Genomic DNA, 21,531 nt, shown 5'->3' with positions numbered 1-21,531 from the left:
TTAGAACATATGCACCAAACGACGATGCTGGAAATAGCAAAGATTCTGGTTACAATAATATAAATAAAGCTAGATCAACAAAAAAAGAAGTAGAAACAGCTGTATCTTTAAATGTAAAACACGAGAAACGTGACGATAGATAAAATAAAAGTAATCAAAAGTAAAAATCAGATATCCACAAAATTAGACAGTCTGCAATGGATGATAGTGAATTAAATTCCTAATTGTTAAATGTAATACTGCTCCTACATGCCTAACTTTTTAACACAGCCGCTTAAACAGCTGATACTACTTACTATGACTTCAACAAAAGTTTAACATATCTCATACTGTAAATGATTTTTATCAAGGACAGAAAAGATATCTGATGTTAAAACACTTGGAAACTTCTCAAAACTCATAACATTTACCGATTTAGAAAGGATAATATTTTGGAAGCAATAAAGCAATGGAAATATTATGAGTGGATTCATGCGTTGTGTTCCTTTGAAGTGCAATTTTTATGCTGTCATGAGGTCATCTCTGATATTATTCAGGGTAATAAAAGATCTAGGACTAATAAATCCGACTTTAACGGAGAGAAATATTAATGACAGTGAAGATAATGGTAAAAAAACTTTTATCTCGGTTTCCATAGAATCATAGCAACATTTAAATCTTCATTTGAGAGTTCATAGTCAGAGTATACGATAAATCTTTTTTTGAGTATTTAATTTTATTTGCAAGTCAGTACCTGTGGCCAATGCAAATGATTAATGTTTTATTTTAAACTTCCTGTTATTAATAACTGAGAGTTATTTACAACAGTTGTAAATGTTTTCCAAGTATTTTTGATTCGGAGTTTAACTTATCAATGTCGGTTCGCTGTAAGTGTTTTCTGTTTAATTGTGCTGACATACTTTCAAACAAAACATCTTATAAGTCGCTGGTATCTCTCTGTTATTTACCAGTTTATTTCGGGACTCCAGGAAAGTTCCAATTTAATTTAAATTAAACGTGACGCGAACTGTTTTGGTTAAATTTTATCGTCGTCCGGAGATCCGTTAAGACAGTCTACAATTTTATGGTAAGCCGTATTTATTACTCAGTTAGAATTAAACGTTCGATGGGTTTCGACGGAAAAAATATCTGGTTAGAAATACAGGGCAACATTTCCATCACCAACATTCAAATAGAGATCAGTTCATTATTTCGTGAACTCTGCTATATATTTGGGAACTTACAAGAAAAGTTACACATTTCATCGAAAAGTAATTCATACTATTATATTATGTATTGGTTAGTCTTTATTTCAATGTTAGTTAATTCCTCCTACCCTAATTAATTTACCCTAATTCACCTACCATTAACCCTTCGACCTTCTTATAACTCACTTTTTACTACACCAATGACTCAATATTATAAATGAGCACAGTGGTCAAATATTGAAATCCCATCATCTTGAAGAATTTGCTATTCCTCATCAAAATATTATTAGAACGCAAGTCTGGTGGGTGCCAAGTGTGTCGACTTGCGATCGTCTCAATCACATCAAAGGGATGCTTGGGACAAACAAATCGTAAAGCTAACGACACCGAACGTTGACCTAATAGATTTTGGACATGTCGAACCTTGTTAATATGGACATGTTCTGACAATGGTATGTAAGATCGAATTCCATGAATACCCATTTTTGTTGATCATTTTCATAGTAGATTAATAGAGAAGTCCATGTCAGTTTAATCCAGTAAGTAGTATTCAACCTTTTTGATGCCACTATATAGAAAACTGAAGAGATGAGATAGATGGTTAGGATGGGGGATTTAAATCTCTAGCAAATACTATATAACTTTTACGTTAAATGTTTCGTTTAATTTAAAACATACTCGCTTTGCTTCGAATATTATGTTACTATTATTCTAATACACAATGAAGCATACCCTATAAAAAGACCAAGTGATTCAGTACAAACTGAAGAACATACGAATTTATTCAATGACTAAGAAATAGTTCGTCAAGGTATACCTGAGCAATGTCACGTATTAACAGTCACCGGTAATTAATAGCAATCATCATCCGCCAAATGCTTTCGCAATATCGCCTTCCAGTCTCGTTTAACATGGCATTAATTATTCATATGTAGAAGACACAATCTATTTACTTCAGTTCTTGGGATGTCACGTTATCATTAGATATTTAGGTTATGAGAAGATTTGTTATTTACCAACCAGGTTTTTTGAGATCAGGCAAAAGAAATATCTGTGACACAAATTGTTTTGATTTGAGTTGTTCTTGATGAAGATATTTTTCTCTATCTTTGATGTTTTTGTGTAGACAAGCTTTTAATTAACGGAATACTTTTCGTTTTCGACGTAGCTTGCATATTCAAGACAGAATTACTTTGTTTCTTTAGACTGGACTTCAATGTGTTCTGGAAGAAGGTAACTACATATTTTATAAACTATTTTTGTATGATGTAGCTGCATTGCATTTCAGCAAATCACCATTATTATTCTAACCCTTTACCAACTTTTTTCGGGTTGGCTTCTAGTCTAACCGGATACCGGTTAAAAGCCACAAGCTCTTCATCCACTTCAGCACATACAACCATCATTATGAGATGACAATAGATATTCAGGCGAGCACTGAGGACGGTAGAAGATTGTCCGTTACAATTAATGACTTACTTGAACTTGGTCCTATTATCTTCTTTGAGCAGTTCATCGCTCCTAAACCAGCAGATCTCTGGCTTGGGCGACGCGACCAGCTGGCATTCGAAGACGAGTTTGTTGCCATCGTCCTCCTGCCTCAGCTGGGGCTTCTGCGTGAAGCTAGGGGCTAAATCGTCGAACACCCCCATTGCTAGCTTTGGGACATTACGCTCGCGGCTTGACCAACACTGCCGCTCTGATGATAGGCTTCAACCTGGAAAATGAAAAACCTCTCATTAGACCCTGTTGATGGAGAAAACCAAAATATAATAGTGGATCTTCAAAAAATTCTGGTATTTTTTTCGTTTCAAAGATTCCCCTTTAGTTTTACGTCGATGATGTCGCTCAGTTACAACTATACAAGTGTTAGTAGATATAGTAAGTATCTAAACATAGTGATAGTAAGCAGTTAGTGCATGCGTTTCAAGCCAACTCCATATTTTGACACATGATAAGATGCATGTTTAAAAATGCCTTTGGATATATTTGAAAATCCTGCAAGATTTACAAATGTATTTAAAGTTTGTCGTTTTTGTCGTTCACAAATGATATTTTTATATACTTTAACAATGGTAGGAATAGTTTATACACATGAAAGTGATGCACTTTCAAACGTACGAGATGTAGCAGGTAAAAATAAGCCTGTCCATGTATATTGCTCTAACACCCGTTAGTTCTGATAGTTCAGTAGCATCAAAAATCACCATCATCTTCAATCTTATATTTAAAATAACTTGCTCTCAGCTCAAATTCTACCGAAGTCTCTGCCGAAATAATCGACTTAGTTCAGGTCATAGATACATCGCTAATCTTTCCTCTCTTACGTTTTCACAATATTATTACTGCTATGTAAAAAATATTTTTTCGGTCGTAGATGTAACTTTTATATGATTCATAATTTAATCAATCTATACACCTAATTAGGATAAAACAGTGTAGCAATGCAAATGTCTTCATAATTAATTCTAAGAAATGCTCTATAAGACTAAAAATCTCTGGTTTGAATTCAGAGTATTTGAAATACTGCGTACATTCTGCAATCAATAAATACTACACAGTTTCAGAATTAACTGTTTCAATTTTACGTCTTTAAAATTTATTGTCCTACACAAATACATTTTGCAACTGAAACCAACAGTCAAAAATCATTGCAGCTGGCCGCGGTATCGACGAGACACCTGTCACGATCATTTATATTATCGGCTCTGAAAACCATTCATCAGGTATCATCGAGTGTAACTGAAGCAATGTTGGCCACTTCAGAGCAGTCAGATTCACCGAATGACTCACGAGCAGCGCGGTCAGCGCCATCAACACTCGCAAGGTGAAGTGTAACCGAGTGGGTGTCCAGTGTTCAAATTTTCACGCGAGTGTGAACGAAACGAAAGAGTGTCTCGGTCTATTTCTGTAACCGCTGAAGGCCTCTGAAACTCAGCTCGCGGCGAATGCTCCTCGAAGAAATTTTATAACTTGCAACAGTAACTTCCTCTGATTACCTAACACTTATGAGTTTCATTTCGAAATTTAACGATGCATTTCTTCAATCAGAAGTGGCTCGCATACTTGAAATATAAAGCTGTCGTTACGGGTTTTAGTGCAGTATTAAATTCTATACATATCTTGATACGTTTCGAAGTACTCCAAGGCCATATATTTGGACCGTTGTGAGTATTTAAGTATTACTTCAAAGCTGAGTTCTTTATTTTATCGGTATAATATTATGGACTTGAGGCCCTTTAGAGTTGTAGTCAAAAGTGAAAGTTAGGTACATACCAAAAGAGTAGGAACTGCCAATAATCCAAAAGTGTCACGAAACACTTAAGTCAAATCACAATCACAAAAAAGTACAAAATTCGATAATCAGGACTTTCGAGAACTTGACGAAGGTTAAAAGAAACTGGATTCGTCAGAGAAATCGGGCGGTTTTGTCGCCGGCGGCGGGACGCGTCGGGTCGTTTTCGAAATCGTAACTAAACTATGAAAATATTGGCGGCTGGCCGAGGCGGGCGGGCGGAATTCGCGTGGGCGGATGCAGGCACCGCCATGGGTTGGATAACGGACTCGTCATACGTGACGTTGCCGGTGCAGAGGTGTTTTCCGCTGAAGATAGAAGCTGATCTAATGGTATTGTACTGTTGCAAATATTGGGATAGGGTTTGGGCCAGTACTAATGTGATTTATACGCGTGGGCGTCACTACTCAGAACATCACACCTAACCTTCGAGTTACTTTTACAATTCTATTTTAACTGTCGACATTTTCATCAAATTTGTTGTACTCAACACCTACAGAATAGTATCTTTTTCTTGAAAATTGCCTGATGAATGAATATTCTATGGACAGTTCTTGTACTTATTTCCTTATAGACTAGGTAAATTATGTTTAATCTATCTACGATAGTTACTATAATTGTTACTTTATTTCAAATTCATAATTATGATAAAAATGTATTCTAAAGTTAAATCTATAATACATTTTGTTAAAAAAACCTATAAAATAATGTTATAAATGTTTATTTCAACGTCTGTGAATTTGACAAACAAGTGGTTCCAGTTTTATTATCGTCCATAAATCAGTTCGCTGCGTATATTTTTCTTCTGAGTTCGCGAATATCCCTTGGCAACTGGAGAAGTCAGGTGACCTATAAATCTTCAGGTGAAGAGTGTCAACATGTAATGCTTTAAACCCTGTGATTGATGAACAAAATGCTCTTCAAGACAATGATGGAGTGTGATTCCATTACTGAGTAATTATTAAGGATTATTTTCGTTTTGGATTTGACTAAAGCGTTTGATAGCCTTAACCATAACTTACATGTCATGTGAAGCATTTTGTTTGGTTGAATTTTGAAACTTTCATTACATTCTTGGTATTCAATTTTAGATTTCAAGTTTCTCAAGATTATAATGTTGTAGGTTCTGTGGATTCGGAGCCAAATTAAAGAGTTCAATGACTTTTGTAATATTTGAATTCAAAATAAGGCCAAAGAGAAAGATGATTAAACGAGTTCAAATAATGATATATGGATATGAATTTGGGATGTTTAATTATATACCTATAGTTAGTCACGAAGTTAGATGTCTTATACATTAAGCGCGTGACCTGTTGAGACACACTTATGAAATAACGATAATAATGAGTAATCTGGTTCCCATGTAAATAACATTTTTGAATGAGCTCCCGTACCTACTCTAAAAGTATTAATCGTATCTGGTTACGAGGTTTATTCACCTAAAGACATTAATTTAAGAGGAAAACTGACTTCATCGTTCGGTTGATTAATAGTTTCCTTTCCAATTAATTTAGATTCAATGGGAATTTCTGACCGATTTCCAAGATCGATATGAATGCTGAATATAAAAATTAAGGAAAATTATCATTGAAATCCTCCAACTGGAAAACTACAATGGAACGAACATCAAAGATCGAAACAAATGAGTTTGTATTGCATCATTAATTGGTCTATTATTATCGTAAGCATGAATGAGTTGTGAAGATCACAGGAAGTCTATTTCAAACAGTTGGGATTGTCTACCCACATATTGGATATTTTGGATACCGGGACAATAGCATCCTGTTAGGTATCAGAATTATAGAATGTTCGGGGCCGTGTGTAGGTGTGTCATAAGTTTTGCCAAGTAATGTGTAAAACGTATGGGATCGCAAAACTGTCTGAAATGTCGGCTTTTGGATCTTGCGCTCGATTAATTAATTGGTTTATTTATAAGTTAGACAGCTAAAGCATGTGAACTTTGCGCATAACACATCTTAAGCAAGTTTCTAATGCTTTTGGTTACTCTTGTATTTTGGTTTCCTCGTGCCCATGATTGAACCTTTATAACATAGGGTTATCAGTTTGATAAAGGCAGGTTGTTTGTATACATAGGGCATCGGAGCTTTCATTGGCTCCTATATAAAGAACCTCAATGTAAATGAATAAATGGCTGAAATATGGAATATCCAATAGATAGCTGAAGTATGGGCAAATAGTAAAGATATTGCTCAATTTAAAAATCAGAGTTAAGTAAGTAAGTACGAGAAGTAACTTATAACTTTTACATACTTGAGAGTTGCAGCTATTGGACAAATTACGATAAGTTGGCTGTCTCGTTTGAATATTGAGTTATAAAAAGTTCTTATACCACATTATAACATTAGTACAATTGACAATATTATATGTTTAATAAGAGAGCTATCAGCTGACTTGAATACGAAGTTGGGAAGGTGGTCGCCTGACGCTTATTAAATCAATGAAAACTGCTAGTGGTCCTATCAAGGTAATTTAAAACATAATAAAAGCGATTATGAAAGGGAAACGGTGAGAGAGTGTCGTCTTGTTACTAACCGTAATCGTCATTTATTTATTTACGTCTACGTAACTGGATATATCTGGACAGCCATAAATAAATCCATCGAAGTATGTCTGTTTGCGTGTTTGCGCGAATCGTCAGTAACAGTGTATCTCCAAATAAATGTTGCTACAAATGAATACGTAAACAAATGATCAATTACTCTGTTCGCGTGATTTGGCAAACAAGGTGCGCGCGCGCAAGCTCGGTGTGATGCCGACGTTAATAAGAGGAACGATGATTCATGCACTTCAGATTGGAAAAGATAGTTGAGTGATCAATTTCGAATAAAAAACACCATGGCATAGGTTATTTTTCAATAAGAAAAATAAGATAATAATAATGTAAACCTTCGTACACAATGGTTTCACAAAATTATATCAGGAAGTTATCTATTAATCGTCATACTTAAGCCTCCTATTAAATTAAACCTAACATAACTTGAGCACAGCTATCGACAAATTAAAAATGCACTCCTTGATATTTTAGGATCATTATCAATTAATAATCATTATTATTTTTAATAATTGCTAACTGATACTTTTCAATGTTCTGTACCCAAAGGATAAAATTGAAACCCTGACTGAGGCACAGCTGCCTTTTCCTTCTGTCACCTGTCTGTGTCTCATAAAAAAGTGACAGCTAGATAGAAATTTTAACAGATAATGTATTTCTGTTGCCCCTGTAACAACAAATACTTAAAACGGCCACAAATATGTAGGGCCAAAAAAGAGTCAAATTTATTAGTAGCACCAAACGACCTCATTTGTTTGTCTCAACTTACATATTCTCACGGGGCCCTTGGATTTATGGATAAGCTGCAAATCATTACGAAATGCAAGTTAAAATCTCAAAATCGAGTCATCAACCTAGTTTCTCCACTCGCCAATCAAATCCCAACATGAGATACAACCTCCTATTCATTCTGTGATACAAACATGTAACCACATATACATACATGTTTAATAACAGACGCAAACAGATGTAAGACATAAACAACTGACCATTTGTCATGAGACTTGATTACTCATGACCTATTCATCAAGTATGTTATAGCTGGTCTATTTGTACAACCTAAGATTAGGACTAGCTTTTTTGATAGGGTGAGATTGGCTTGTGTATAAAGGATTGCAACCTGTTGCTATACACCGACACAAAAACGCGGATGACATAGCAAGACGGTTCAGGTTTAGTCAGTAAGAGTCTGACACTACCTGTTTCCTACCCTGAGGGAGCATATATCCAGAATTCCACGACCTGACCAAAAGAAAAAGGTTGAGGTTGGCTCATGGCGCCCTTAATAATTACATCCACCCTAAGCGACAATTTTTTTATTGGTAGCTATAATCTCTTTTTCATGAAAATATAAAACCACGAGGAAATCATTGTCAGTGGCCTTAAGGTAGTTCTTCTTGCATGTGATCGTCGTTTGTTTAAGAAGCGACTTCAGCACCAAGGTTTTAATTCTTTGTGTCGCGGGGAGTTTCACAAATATTCAACTTACTTGCACGAAGCACAAGCATTCTTGGATCAAACAAGTTTGTTTGCAACTACATCGCAGTATTTTGGGTTTCCAAGGTACAATTGATGGGGCAACCCTTCTCCAGAGTGGAGTTTCAATTTTTTAGGGTGTTTTACATATAGGTTTGCGCAGTTATTCATATGGGTCCATAAAATTGACATAATATTTTCACAGAATTAATTAATATTTATTCGCGTTCCAGTTACCTAGCCAAAAACTTCTCCTGTCAGTCTAGAATCTTGGCGGTCTTAACTGAAAAATTCTTCATCTTTTTTTACTGAGAGACTAAAAATAATACGGATAGTAAATATATTTTGTACAGTAATCCTAATGGTACTACTGTCATCCAATTAGCTAAATAGTCTGTGACGAGAATAATTAGTGACAAGTTCGTGTTGGCGTTGAGTCCCGATGTTTCGTAAATATCAACCGTCAACTGTTAGCTGAACAATAAATAGAGAGTATATAACTGAAAAGTCAAATAAATATGATGGTATTAGACGAGTAAGTCTGATTTAACATGTCTACTAGTCTTATTTTATATTAATAATCGTAAAGTTTTGTCTGTGCAGTGTGAACTAAATAGTTTAATGTTAATTATTATTAATATTTTTGCGTTTATACGCAAGTTATAAATATAATTAAATTATAATTATGAAAGTTAGTTTGCCTAGACATTGTCGTGTTAATTTTAAATGATCCCACAGTAACATGAAATCGGTTTAAAACTAACCTATGTGTTAATTCCGGTTGAAAACTATCTATGTACCTAATTTCGTCTAAATCCATTAAGTGGTTGAAAGAGACAAGATACAAACTTTCGCGTTTATAATATTAATTGGATGCTTAAACTGTGAGGGTTACAAAAAAAGTAGAAAGAAGATTTAACCAAATTGAAAATCTCCAAATGAAACAACTACGAAAGAAAAAAAAGGCCCATTAAATCCCAAATTAAATTTTTTGTCACACAAATACCTGCCATTAAATCTATAAGAGCTATATCTAGCATAGCAGACATCGATGGGATATAATTAGAAGCATCAGCAAGCGTGCGATGAAAATAGACAATATGTATGGACAATGCGCTGCTCCCACGCATTGCACACCGTCTGAAGGGTTCGTGTAATACCTGGATAATGATGTTACGTAACATGAAAGTATGGCAAGAGGAGAGGATTTTGTTTCGCATTTGTTTTTGGTGGAATAGGATAATATTTTTTAAACGACTCCCGCATTGAAATTGAAGATGAAGAATTTAATCCTTGCGTCACGAGTTTCCTCTAGTGACAGAAGGATTAAAATCTCATAAGGATCAACATTCAATTCACATGTACAAACATTTATATATGTGACTCATTTATGTTTTTATTATATATATTTAGTAATAAATACATTTAAGTAAGATAGTAACTATGTCTAGAGACTCATCGACCCCACAGTCAAACCATTGCAACGGTTTTGTGGGGCTTAGTTAATAAGTTACCTACCTATTTGTTTAAAGATAAATAAATAATAATAATAAAGACACTCAGACTCAGGACAAGCGTTCGTGGATCACACAAATGCAGAACGAACCCGCGACACGTCTCGCTCTGTGGGTTTGGCGTGATCACTCCACCACTCAGCTATCCATGCAGCCAGAGTATAGATTCTTGTAGCCGATATTTTGTACAGAGGGAGAGTTTTGGAGAGTTCATGGTATTACAAGTATTATCACTTTTTCATACTTTTAATTCCAGTTTATAATATTTAGCAACAGTGTCAGTGAGCGGAAGATAAAAAATCCTTGCACTCTTAAAACCTAATATACTTACTTTCTAGCCCTACTACTATAAGCCCTTACTAACGTATAAAAACGAATTTACTATAAAAGATCTTCTAATAAGTAAAACCCGAGGTCGACTTCCGAGGGATATAAATAACACCACAGATTACGTCACTTCCCGTTTATTAAATCTAATTAGTTACACGTAACCCCGATAGGTGCGCTGCTCACACAAAATAAAATTAATAAATACTACCTAACCAAATGCATGTAACGAAACCATAGCGCGATCTAAATCGACGCCAACGCCATCTATCGAGCGCCGCGACAACTCGTGACAATAATTCAGTAGAAATGTTGATCGCGCTATGATTTCGCTCCAGATCTATACATACCGCCCACCAAGGACATATTGGCTAAATGTCCTTAAGCACCGCCCACCATGCCAAATATACCGTAAGTACCCCACTAACATCACGTCCTTGGCGGTCGTGTGTAACATACAATATAAAAATCTCCTGAATTCAAATTAACTTAAAAATAACAACACAAACATACCGAAAAATTAACATAACCAGGGTAAACTTAACCATATTAATAATAATATAATATAATGTACCTAAATAATTAGCAACTTAGATTACTGGCAAATTGGCAATACGCATATACTACAAAATATTTTGCTCAAATTAAAACATCCGTGCGCAAGCGCATGAGTTAATTTCTTCGACATGTAACCGCTGCACAAGTGCCAAAACGTGAAGAATTTTAAAATAAACGTGACATTGTGTGATATTTAGCAATGCCACGGCGAGACAACTGGTTTGACTTTTTGTTGTGAAATACGAAGCAAAGAAACTATTGTTTTGTAAAAGTTTTATTGATGTTGGAAAGTTTACTGTGAGCTTGTCTTCAACGCAGCGTGGATTTGTATGCAGTAAATGTATCGATAACCTGATAAGAAAGTTTTTATTTATTGTGGTTTTTTTTTGTGTAATATTATATTAAAAGCTAAAGTAAAGTAAGCTTAAAGTTTGTGATATGAAATTTCAGAACCAAACGAAAACAATAAGATTTTGATTAATTGGATCGGTTTGTTGGTTGGAACTTTTTTCATCACTAAAATCTTATCTTGTTACCAACTTATCACAAACGTAAAACACAGGTATGAATCCATGTAGAAATAGGTATATTTACCAAAGCTAATCTCTTACTAAACCACACGCCTAACATCTGTTATTGATAAATTACAAGTTTCTCCGAAACCTCACGTAATACGAAGTCAAAAATACACTTTGACGAATCGCGGATATTACCGGTGGCTACATAACGATTTGATTGTCAATAAAACGCAGAACTATTAACTAGTATTAACTATTTACAGCTGCGATTGCAAATAAAAGTGTTGTTTACTTTTGATTGCGGTTAATTCATCTGCACGTGCGATGTTTAACAATTAATTAAAGCTAATCAAAGTTCGGGAGCAAGATGGGTAAAAATCAAAATCAAAAGTTTTTATTTCAAATAGACCGTTTTTCAGGCACTTTTAAAACGTTACATTATTGACTCGCACGGTTTCACAGTGTCATTCTTATGGAGAAGAACTGGCAAGAAACTCCATAAGTTACTCTTTTCAAAATAAAATATTATAGTACCATTATACAATATTATTAATTTTGCAATAACAGCATAAATTAGCAAAACATGTATCAAATAGCAAAATGGTAAGAGTTTCAATAAAATCTGACATCATACATCGATCGATGACATAGGTATAGGTCTCGGGTCGAGTCTGGATGAGGCTAGCAAAGGACCGTAGAAATTGGTACAAGAAAGGGCAGGCCTATGCCCAGCAGTGGGACGACAAAGGCTGTTTATGATGATGATGAAGCAACAGTTGGTATAGTCAAAAAACTGATATGAGACCTTTTCTTTCTTTAGGAAATTTGTTTTTCTTTACGTAACCCTCATTAATAGTTATAAATTATCTTAACAGCGCAGTTGAACATAGATTAATTAGTAAATGAATACACAAGTAACATAAAGAAATCGTTGTGCAAAAAATAAATTGCAATGTTTTGACGTGAGAACGTTTGTATTGCAGTATAAATTATTGGAAGTACGTCCAATTGACCTCCCAGTAATAACATTGTCTTGACTTTAATTATTGTTTACTTTCAATTATCTTTTTTTCTTTACTCTGTATTTATAGATTTTGTATTTATTGCAGGCGCTTGTTTTACAGGGTATACGTGACGAGACGTTTCGGGCGTCGGGGACCACGTGATGACTCCTTGCCACCGTAGGTCGACTGGACCGGACAAAGTCGGGCGACGCAATCGTATTCCACGCGCGTCTTAAGGAGATTAAAGGATGCCACGCAAACTCAAGGGGAGCTAGCCATTAAGGCTGATGTGTAAAGGGTTGCCATGGGCCCGTTGTACAAAGTGTAATAGAACGTAAGAGGACTTAATTCCAATAGTTCAGCCAATAGAATACAGCATCTGCCACGGACTCACATAGCGAATAATTTGGTGTGTTTTTCAAATATTTAGCGACATGTGGCGTTAGTTATTAAATCCGTCCTACATTAAATAAACCACGTCGTACAAAATATATTTTTGTATATTTATACATAGGACGTGGTGGCATAACAGACTACCAAAAACTTTTTCAACGTCACAAAAAACATCTTTAGACAGCACACCGTATCATCTACTCTTCAATTAGCAGGAAGTCTAAGTACTTCAAATTAAAAAAGAGATGGTATATATATTATGCCATCAGTGCGAAAAAGGGAGTCTAAAGTCTAATATGAACGATATAAGGGTTGATTCTAACCACAATAGTTCTATTACGACACGTGCGTAGGTGATAGAAATTCGGTCATTAACACTTCTATATTAAGACGTAACGAATATCAGCTATACATGCGAATTAACGTTACAATGACCTATAATAATCTGATCATCGAACTTGATAATAATGATTGCTTGCAACAGAAACTGGGGTAGGAAGAGGTGACGGTAATGTTTTGGTCTTATACCGACAGAACTAGTATGAGGTAGCGCAAGGTCATTGGAAGTATTCGTTGGGGTTATGGCAGTGAAGACTAGAATTTTATTGATATGGAAAGGTTTTTGCACCAGAAGTACTCAATATGGAAATAGAACCAGCCTGTGTATGGCCCTCTGTTATGCAGGGACTTTGTTATTTAAAAAAAATAAGAAGTAATTATAATTGTGATTAATTAATGATACCAAAAGTACTGGAATAAAAATCGTTAAAATTTATTTTGCACAAGAAGCAGCGACTGAATGACAATCACTGCTGTTGTTTATTATGTTTGAGTAATAACTCCTACACTAAGGAATTTTATTATTGTGTGGCAGATTTCAAAGACATTCAAGTCACATCAGACACTCAGACTCAGAACAAGAATTTGTAGAACACACGAGAGGTTGCATTATGCGGGGTTCAAACCCAAGACACGTCGCGCACGTCATAAAAATCTGATGTAGGTAAGAAATAATATAGCAAATGTGAGCATTAGTCAACCAACAGGTGATAAAGAACCACATAAAATAGATTAGGAACAAAAAACATTAAGACGTGAAAATGAATGAAATAAAAATTGTAGCTCTTTCGTCCATTCCCAATCCCCGGGCTACTGACGACATCTAGTTTTCACTGTGTTTTCCATTCATTTGAGCAGACAGAAATAGACTCCAGACACACACACATGCTTACTGTATGTATGTGTGAGAATGGATTACTTGTGTTTATACATATAGTAACTATTGAAAAGAAAGAAGTGTATGTCACAGAACTGAACCATCAAAATTGAGACGAAGCGATTAAATAGAAAAACAAAAGGAAAAACCGTTATAAGATAAAATGCATGAAATTTAGTATTTTTTTAAAATTTTATGAATTTAAAAAAACACTCAATCAAAAATTTGATGACAGAAAAATATGTTTTTAATTTTTTATGTGTTAGCACCTTTTTTGCTATTCAATATTATTTAGAATACATGATTCAAAATCAACAGCCCTTCATCCAATTCTAATCACATTTTACAAATGACCCCAAACAAAAAGACATTATGACAAGTGCAATATATTTATAAAAAAATCTCATAATTAGATTTCATATTTCGTAACTACTTTGAACGGCTGTTGGCTTCAAGCCATCTAGAAAGAGACAGTGTATATATTTCGTCTTGAGTGCGAAAAGGACAGGTTAAAATCTTGTGTGAAAAATATTTATGCTAAGGCCTTCTGTTCCTTGGATTCGTCTATGAATAGTTTAGTCGGTTCACCCGCGAGGTATTTTTGTCTGTCTAAACGAAGGTTAACTCTGCTTTTACAAGTAACAGTTTTGCAAAGTATTCTCTCGCTGTACCAGTATTAATCGGGGACATTTTTTGGGTTTTTAACTTGATAAAGTCGTTGATTTCAATGATGTTTCTTTTTAAGTCTAGGCAATAAATACTTTAAATCATAGTAAAGTATTTTGTAATAAGGATACCTCTTAAACTGTAATTCATGGTAAAAAGTTGAAATGAGCAAAAGTTGTTTATTAATTAATGCATTTTTTTATTTAGTTTTAAGTTGATCTGATATTAATATTTTTAAAAGCGAATCTATTTTTCCACTAATATATTTTAAGCCATGTTATTGATTTCATTAAAACTGGGTGTTTTGACCAAACCTAAAACATTCTACAAGCAAAGAAAGAGATAACTCAGTCACTAAGTCTTAGTTTTCTCAACAAATGGGAATGGAGAAATACTGTGTTTTGTTTCAACAAATGTTTTATGTCTCATGATTTTATTTAGAAGTTTTATGGATACTTTGTTTTCTGTCTAGGCGTCTGTGCTTTAACATAAATACTAAGAATCTTTTTATGTAGGTTTCTCCTCACGTCGTTGCAAATACTTAGAACAACTATAAAAGTTCCAGTGATAGAATGCAGTAGCTATTTAGGAATCGATAAATTTATAGTATTTCTTTTTCTTCTCAGGCGTAGGTTTTGTAAAATTAAATGTCGAATTCATGGTTTGTAAAACGGATTTAGGTCAGTAAAAGTATGATACTCAATTTCGCTAAACCCAAAGCGGGTCCGTCAATATTTTTAAAAGAACAAGATTTGTATAGTCCTATAATAACAGGAGACAGTTAAAAAAGGTTTATCTTGCGTCTAGACATTTGGATCTTCCTTGTTTAATTATTTCGAAGCTCTATCAATGTGGCAGTTTCAGATCAGTCCTAGAAATAAAGGATTGCTATATATGTACATATACTAGCCGACCCAGCAAACGTTGTTTTGCCTAATAAATTATTTCCAGTTGTATGTACATATGTTTAATGCCACATTATAAAAAAATAAAAACAAAGGATTTCATCCAAGAAATAAAAAAATCTTTTTAATGTGAGCAACCCTTAACCCTTAGGGGTATGAAAAGTAGATGTTAGTCGACTCTCAGACCTACTGAATACGCATATAAAATTTGGTAAAAATCGGTGAAGCCGTTTCGGAGGAGTACGGTAACTAACATCGTGACACGGGAATTTTATATATTAGAAGAAGATAGGCAACAACAGGTTATCGAACTATAAGATTCGAAGCCACATGAAGCTCGTAATAAATCCTCCAGTCCATCGTTAACGGATCAAGTGGAGATAGAACGACTTCCTTAGAACTATATATTATAGACTTATAGACAAACTAGTTTTTGAGGGCGGACTCGCTCGCTACAATTCGAAAACGATGCTACAGGGTCATAAAATCGGGATAAAAACTATCCTACGCATTAACACTGGTTATAAAATATCTCTATACCAATTTTCGTCTTCATCCGTTCCGTGGTTTATCCGTGGAAGAGGAACAAATCCTTACATACATACAAACTTTCGCGTTTATAATTTAAGTAGGAGTATGGACTTACAGATAAAGACATTATTACATTTAATTTTATAACAGTTGTAACTCTGCACGGATAGCTGAACCGCCATCTTTTAAAGCATAACTTTTGCAGTTGTGAAAGCGGGATAGCTCATCATGCAGATGCAGCTGTGGGAGAGAGACGCTCTACACGGCTGTCTCCCACAGCTGCATCTAGAGTCTAAGCCAGGCCTCTTGATTACTCCATTATTACGGACATGATGTGTTGTCGTATACATTTGTACTGTGGATTGGATTAAGATTTTCAATATTCCAAAACTGTTCATTATTAGTCTAAAAAATTAAAAGTATATCGAATGTAGGAGTCGTATTTAGACAAAAAAGTCCGATTATATTCGGGACATCCCGATAAATTTAATACACGTGCCTAAACCGTTGCATCATGTCAATACTAACTTTCGACGGTGTTTAGAATCGATACCAAGTGCCGGAATTTATTTCACAAGAACAACAACTTAATTTAAATCTTCATAACTCAAAAACTTTGTTGACTAGTTTATATTGTTTTTACTGTTACTTCCCGACAGTATTTGTTCGCAAATATCTTTTGAAAATAAACATCCTCATTTTAAATAATCCCTAGTTAAGATTTATTGTTATGTAACTGTTTATATATTTATGTAATACGATTGTTTATAAATTCACAATTTCTAGAGTTTTGTTAACTGATTTGCTCTACATTTTAAAATGTATTATTTTCCTTGAATTGTTTGTCTCTGGTTTCATTTTAAGTTCTCAGAATGTTTTTATTTTTAGTTCTTATGCAAGTTCTTCGTATTGATTTGATTCGATCGAAGTTCTAAGTTTAGTGATGACTGATGACGTGGATATTTAGTAACTCATTATTCTAAGAAGTTGTTTCTTCGAATCATGAGTTTTCATGACCATTGGACTCGAAGCTTGGCATGCGGTTTACACGACTTCACGTATTTTAATAGTAAAGGAAAACATCACAAACTGCAATACTGCATAATTATTAAAGGAGAAAAAGCACGTCAGAAGCCTACTGGGTTGAAGCCCACCAATGACACCCAGTTTTAAATCAACCATACGATGAACAAAAAAAAATGTATCCAAGCAATTCATGTTAAGGTTAACAATAACCACCCATTTTTGTAAGGCGTCTGAAAATATTAAAAATAGCGTGCTGTAACTCAAAAACCAAATGCATATACGTAACGTTAAAAAGAAAACACGTTAACTAGTCGCCGTGCCTCTAAAATAATATGACTGTCAATCGACCAATAAAAACAATCCGTCGAAAGTCAATAAATAAAACAACAAAAATAAACCCAAGGTTACAATTAACTGAACGTCTACCTGCAATTGTATTAATTAACTTTTTCTTGGCAATAGTTGCTTATTATTTTAAGTGTTAATACAGTTTTAGTAGTCGGTTCTGCTATCTGATTGGCAGTGGACCAGCCGATGCATCGCTGACCAAAATGTTTGTCACGGGATCCGTTTTAATCTATTAAGTCTCGATACATTATGAGTTTGGATTTAGTGAGAATTGGGGATTATTCTTGAGTATTCGTGTATTTTAAGAGACAATTTTGAATGCCCTCTGATGGACCAAAGCGGAAGGTTTACTGAGTTCTATGGTGCAACTTGAGGGAGGTCTATGTCCAGCAGTGGATTATGATAGGTTGAGTTGATTGACGGTCTTTTGACGTTATGGCTTGATTTGTATCGGTGATTATTTGGATGCTATCGGTGATATTAACAACGATACTAATATCCCAAAAGGATAAAAATGAAAATTGTTCCGCATAACTCTCATAAACCCATCATATCCATAAATTTCAGTAACAATTAACGCTTTCTTAAAATATGAAGACCAATAATATTAAATACACTAACTCCATCAATTCTATTCCGAGAGCTAATTAGATCCAGTCTAGACTCCTTTATCCTATCATCGCATCTAAAACAATGAGAACGACTTTTCAATCTATCACCGCTCAAACCCAATCAATTAGATCGGTAACCTTCTCTCAAAGATCTGTCCCGATTTATTTCTAGGAAGAAACTGTTGGAGCTGTTGAGGGTCATTGGCATTTAGCGTGTCTAATTCGCATCGGAAGTGGCTTCGCCAGGTGGCGCCACGTGCAACTGGGGCGTGGCGTTCCAACTGCTAGGTATATCTGTATCAAATGCTTCTGCAACTTGTATCAAATGATACGGACAGGTGACTGAAGAAATGAGAAATGTGTTTGATATTTGGATCAAATTGGAGAGTATAATGGATATCAGACGCTAGTGCTGTGTGGAAAGTGATGGCGGTAAATTATTTGATTATGATCATGATATGTCGATATCATGATATAGACTCGGGAGTCGATTTGCGTCTCTAAGGACATTGATATCAAGTTTTACAGGGAGTTATGGTTTTCAACTTAATACCTGCTGGACAAAAACCTTTCGAATGTTGCCTGTTTGACCCTGAATTAGGCACATTCATATTTATTTGATAATTTTGATAGGTACTTAAATTGTTAGCGACATCATCTTTCCAAGTGATCGATTAATCTTAATCTTTGCTTTGGTAATGGCAGAATGATAATTAAATAGTAGATGATGATTCTATTTTTCCTTTTCCTGCCACCACTTAGTCTAGCCAAGAGTTTTTTTTTGTCTAGCCCACTGCACTGTTGCACTGCTGGGCAAAGGACTTCCCCACATCAGCCGACGATTCTCTATTCTGAAAATCTATAATCTTATAGAAAATTGAAATTCTTTAGCTTAGAAACAAAAAATGTTTATTGCTGTTGATTCAGCTTCAATATTTACAGTTGCACTGACGTTATTTTCGATTGTTTTCGTTTTCTTTTGAATCTGATCCCGGATTGCATCATGTATCGTATTCTTTCTATTTGAGAAACGGGTCGTATTTCACATGTTTTTAGGATGACTCGACTTACATTGGCAGGAGTGCATCTTGACATTTGTAGTTTTAAATTACGTTTGAAGAACGGTCAAACGTGGTGACCGAACTTTTGTCAATGAAAATAATTAGGAGTCGAACAAAGTAAGTGAATGTATTGTAGAAAATATTATTTTAACAAGAAAAATATACAGCCAATGAAAAATAAATCCTCAAAATCGGTTCATTCATCCCTTAGTGCTGAGCTAAAAAACAGAATCTCCTGTTTTTTGAAGCAATGTTTTATGGATAAAACGTGATAATGCATTTATTAAAGACACCTTGTAAATTAATATTCTTCTGTAGTTTGGGTTCTGAAAGATTCAGTATAAAGTTTCTTTATAGTTGAAAAAGAGTTTTACTTTTTGCAAGTCAGTATCAAACGCACAAAATCTTCAATATCATATAAAATTTTATATCAACACAATTAATTTCTTAATCACCCAGAATTTAACTACAAGCGTCGTCCTTACAAATCTGTTCAACAGATTAAATGATGTAACAAGTATTCAACAGTGCATTGACATATCTGTCTTATAGCTCGCATTTGATAACGTGTTAGTCGAAAGATCGGCACAAACCAAGTATTGACAGCTTGCTGGCTGGCTGCCGGCGACCAACTGTATTCGTATCGCTTTTGTTGACTATTTGTATATGATGATTCATTGAAATGAAAGTAATTGTGATTGTGGGAAAGGATTAATGAGATTACTTTGTCGTGACCCTTTTTGTGGTCAGGAGTCAGCATATTTTATATCTACATTGTGAAGTACTGTCGAAACAAACTTAGCAAACTTAGCTACTTATTACTATTATTATTAATTAATTAGGTAAGTCTTTTTAAAGTAGTTCTCATTATATCAGTCAGTTTTAGGAGTTATTATTTTCACAATTGTTGTGATATTTTTTTACTATTAAATGACTTTACTTCAATGATGTGCGTTGCTATTTAACTATAAGAAGCTTTGAGCTGAAAACACTGATCTGAACAGACTTGGTGAAGGTGAACCAGGTACCAATCTATAAGGACCTTTTTCTATATTTTTTATACGTTGTTGCCACATCTATTACTAATCTTAGTTTAAAATGAAACAAGCAAGTTGGACATTGTATAACTGTTACTTTGTGTATAAAAATAAAAATAAAATCCAAGTTAATTTACTTAAAAATATGTAAATATACCCAATTCCCCCTTCCAGTATTGTCTAAGACTACTTATAGCGTTACAAGTGAGACGACATTATGTCGTCCTACATTCGGGCTCAAAGGTTCCGTACAGCGCTGTCTGTCTGTCTGTCAATCTGTCAGTCCTTCGGCGAGTGTGTTTTGTTTGTGTAGTGTACCCCAAAATAAAATATGGTTCTATAATAACTGGAGAAACGTGAAAGCAATACTGAAATAGTCGGGTGTTGAGTTGAGAGGTTGCGGAGTTTTTTAGAGCTGTCTTGCTTAATAGGATAATCTGTTGCTTGAAAATACCTTTGTCCTTGTCTCCTGGATGCAATTAGTCAATATTATTATCTTATATTTGACCTGAACACGTACGGGTCGATAGCCTACAGCCAAATATTTGACTAACTCTATAAGGCCAAAATGTACAGACACTATGGGGTAGTAGAGCATAGTAATTAAAAACGCGATTAAGTAAATAATAAACGCTATGTTTTATAGTATTATATTATCATTAAGTGACTTTTTATCTCCTGAGGCACTTAGTTTTCTTGTAAATTATTTTTTTTTATCAGTATCTTTGCGCTTCAAGCGGCAAAAGTTAAATATAATATCAAATAATATTTGCAAACCATTTTCTACTACGTTAGATCTACCTTGCTAAGTACTTTAAACAAAACGGTTGTGGTGTGGATTCATAATTGTTAATTTATCAGGAACATACGTAGTTATCTCGATTTCTCGACTAGTTTCAGACCCAATCGGAATCCCGCGCGAGTCAATTACGTGAATAACCCGTTACTACAAAAAAAATGATTGACATGTTTCAATCCACATTTTAATAAACAAGTGAGTATAAGACATTATTATTATTTACAAGTACGCAAATCCGATACTATAAAATTAATTCAATATAGTAACAGTTAGTATGTGTTTTAGTAGATGAACTTATAAATGGTTAAACATTAAGTAAAGTGTCCGTAGGTACAGGTAAATAAACTACTTTCATGTTCTCTTAGGCTATCATCATCATCATCTCAGCCTATCGCCGTCCACTGCTGAACGTAGGCCTCCCCCAAAGAGCGCCAACCATCTTAGGCTATGTTAGGGTCAAATTCAGCAACACATATCAATATATAAG

At 34.6% G+C, this 21,531-nt stretch overlaps 1 protein-coding gene across 16 annotated transcripts in view; it reads right to left on the bottom strand.

The window, feature by feature from the left end:
* The window catches only part of LOC113497889 (twitchin), a 128,711-nt gene that overhangs the window by 105,730 nt on the left and 1,450 nt on the right, over positions 1-21,531 (bottom strand). For 13 of the 16 annotated variants that reach the window (XM_026877659.1, XM_026877663.1, XM_026877661.1 and 10 more), the window contains exons 1-2: positions 4,464-4,667; positions 2,667-2,904 (exon numbers count right to left, since the gene is read on the bottom strand). In XM_026877659.1, the coding sequence (XP_026733460.1) occupies positions 2,667-2,839 (173 nt within the window). In that variant the 5' untranslated portion in view covers positions 2,840-2,904; positions 4,464-4,667. Of the gene's footprint in view, positions 1-2,666; positions 2,905-4,463; positions 4,669-21,531 lie in introns of those variants that run through there. The other 3 variants (XM_026877675.1, XM_026877674.1, XM_026877660.1) reach the window with 3 other exon arrangements.

The sequence above is a fragment of the Trichoplusia ni genome, chromosome 10 (assembly GCF_003590095.1).
Source record: "Trichoplusia ni isolate ovarian cell line Hi5 chromosome 10, tn1, whole genome shotgun sequence".
Lineage (NCBI taxonomy): Eukaryota > Metazoa > Arthropoda > Insecta > Lepidoptera > Noctuidae > Trichoplusia > Trichoplusia ni.
Note: the sequence above shows the minus strand (reverse complement) of the source record. Positions and strands in the feature narration are given on the sequence as shown.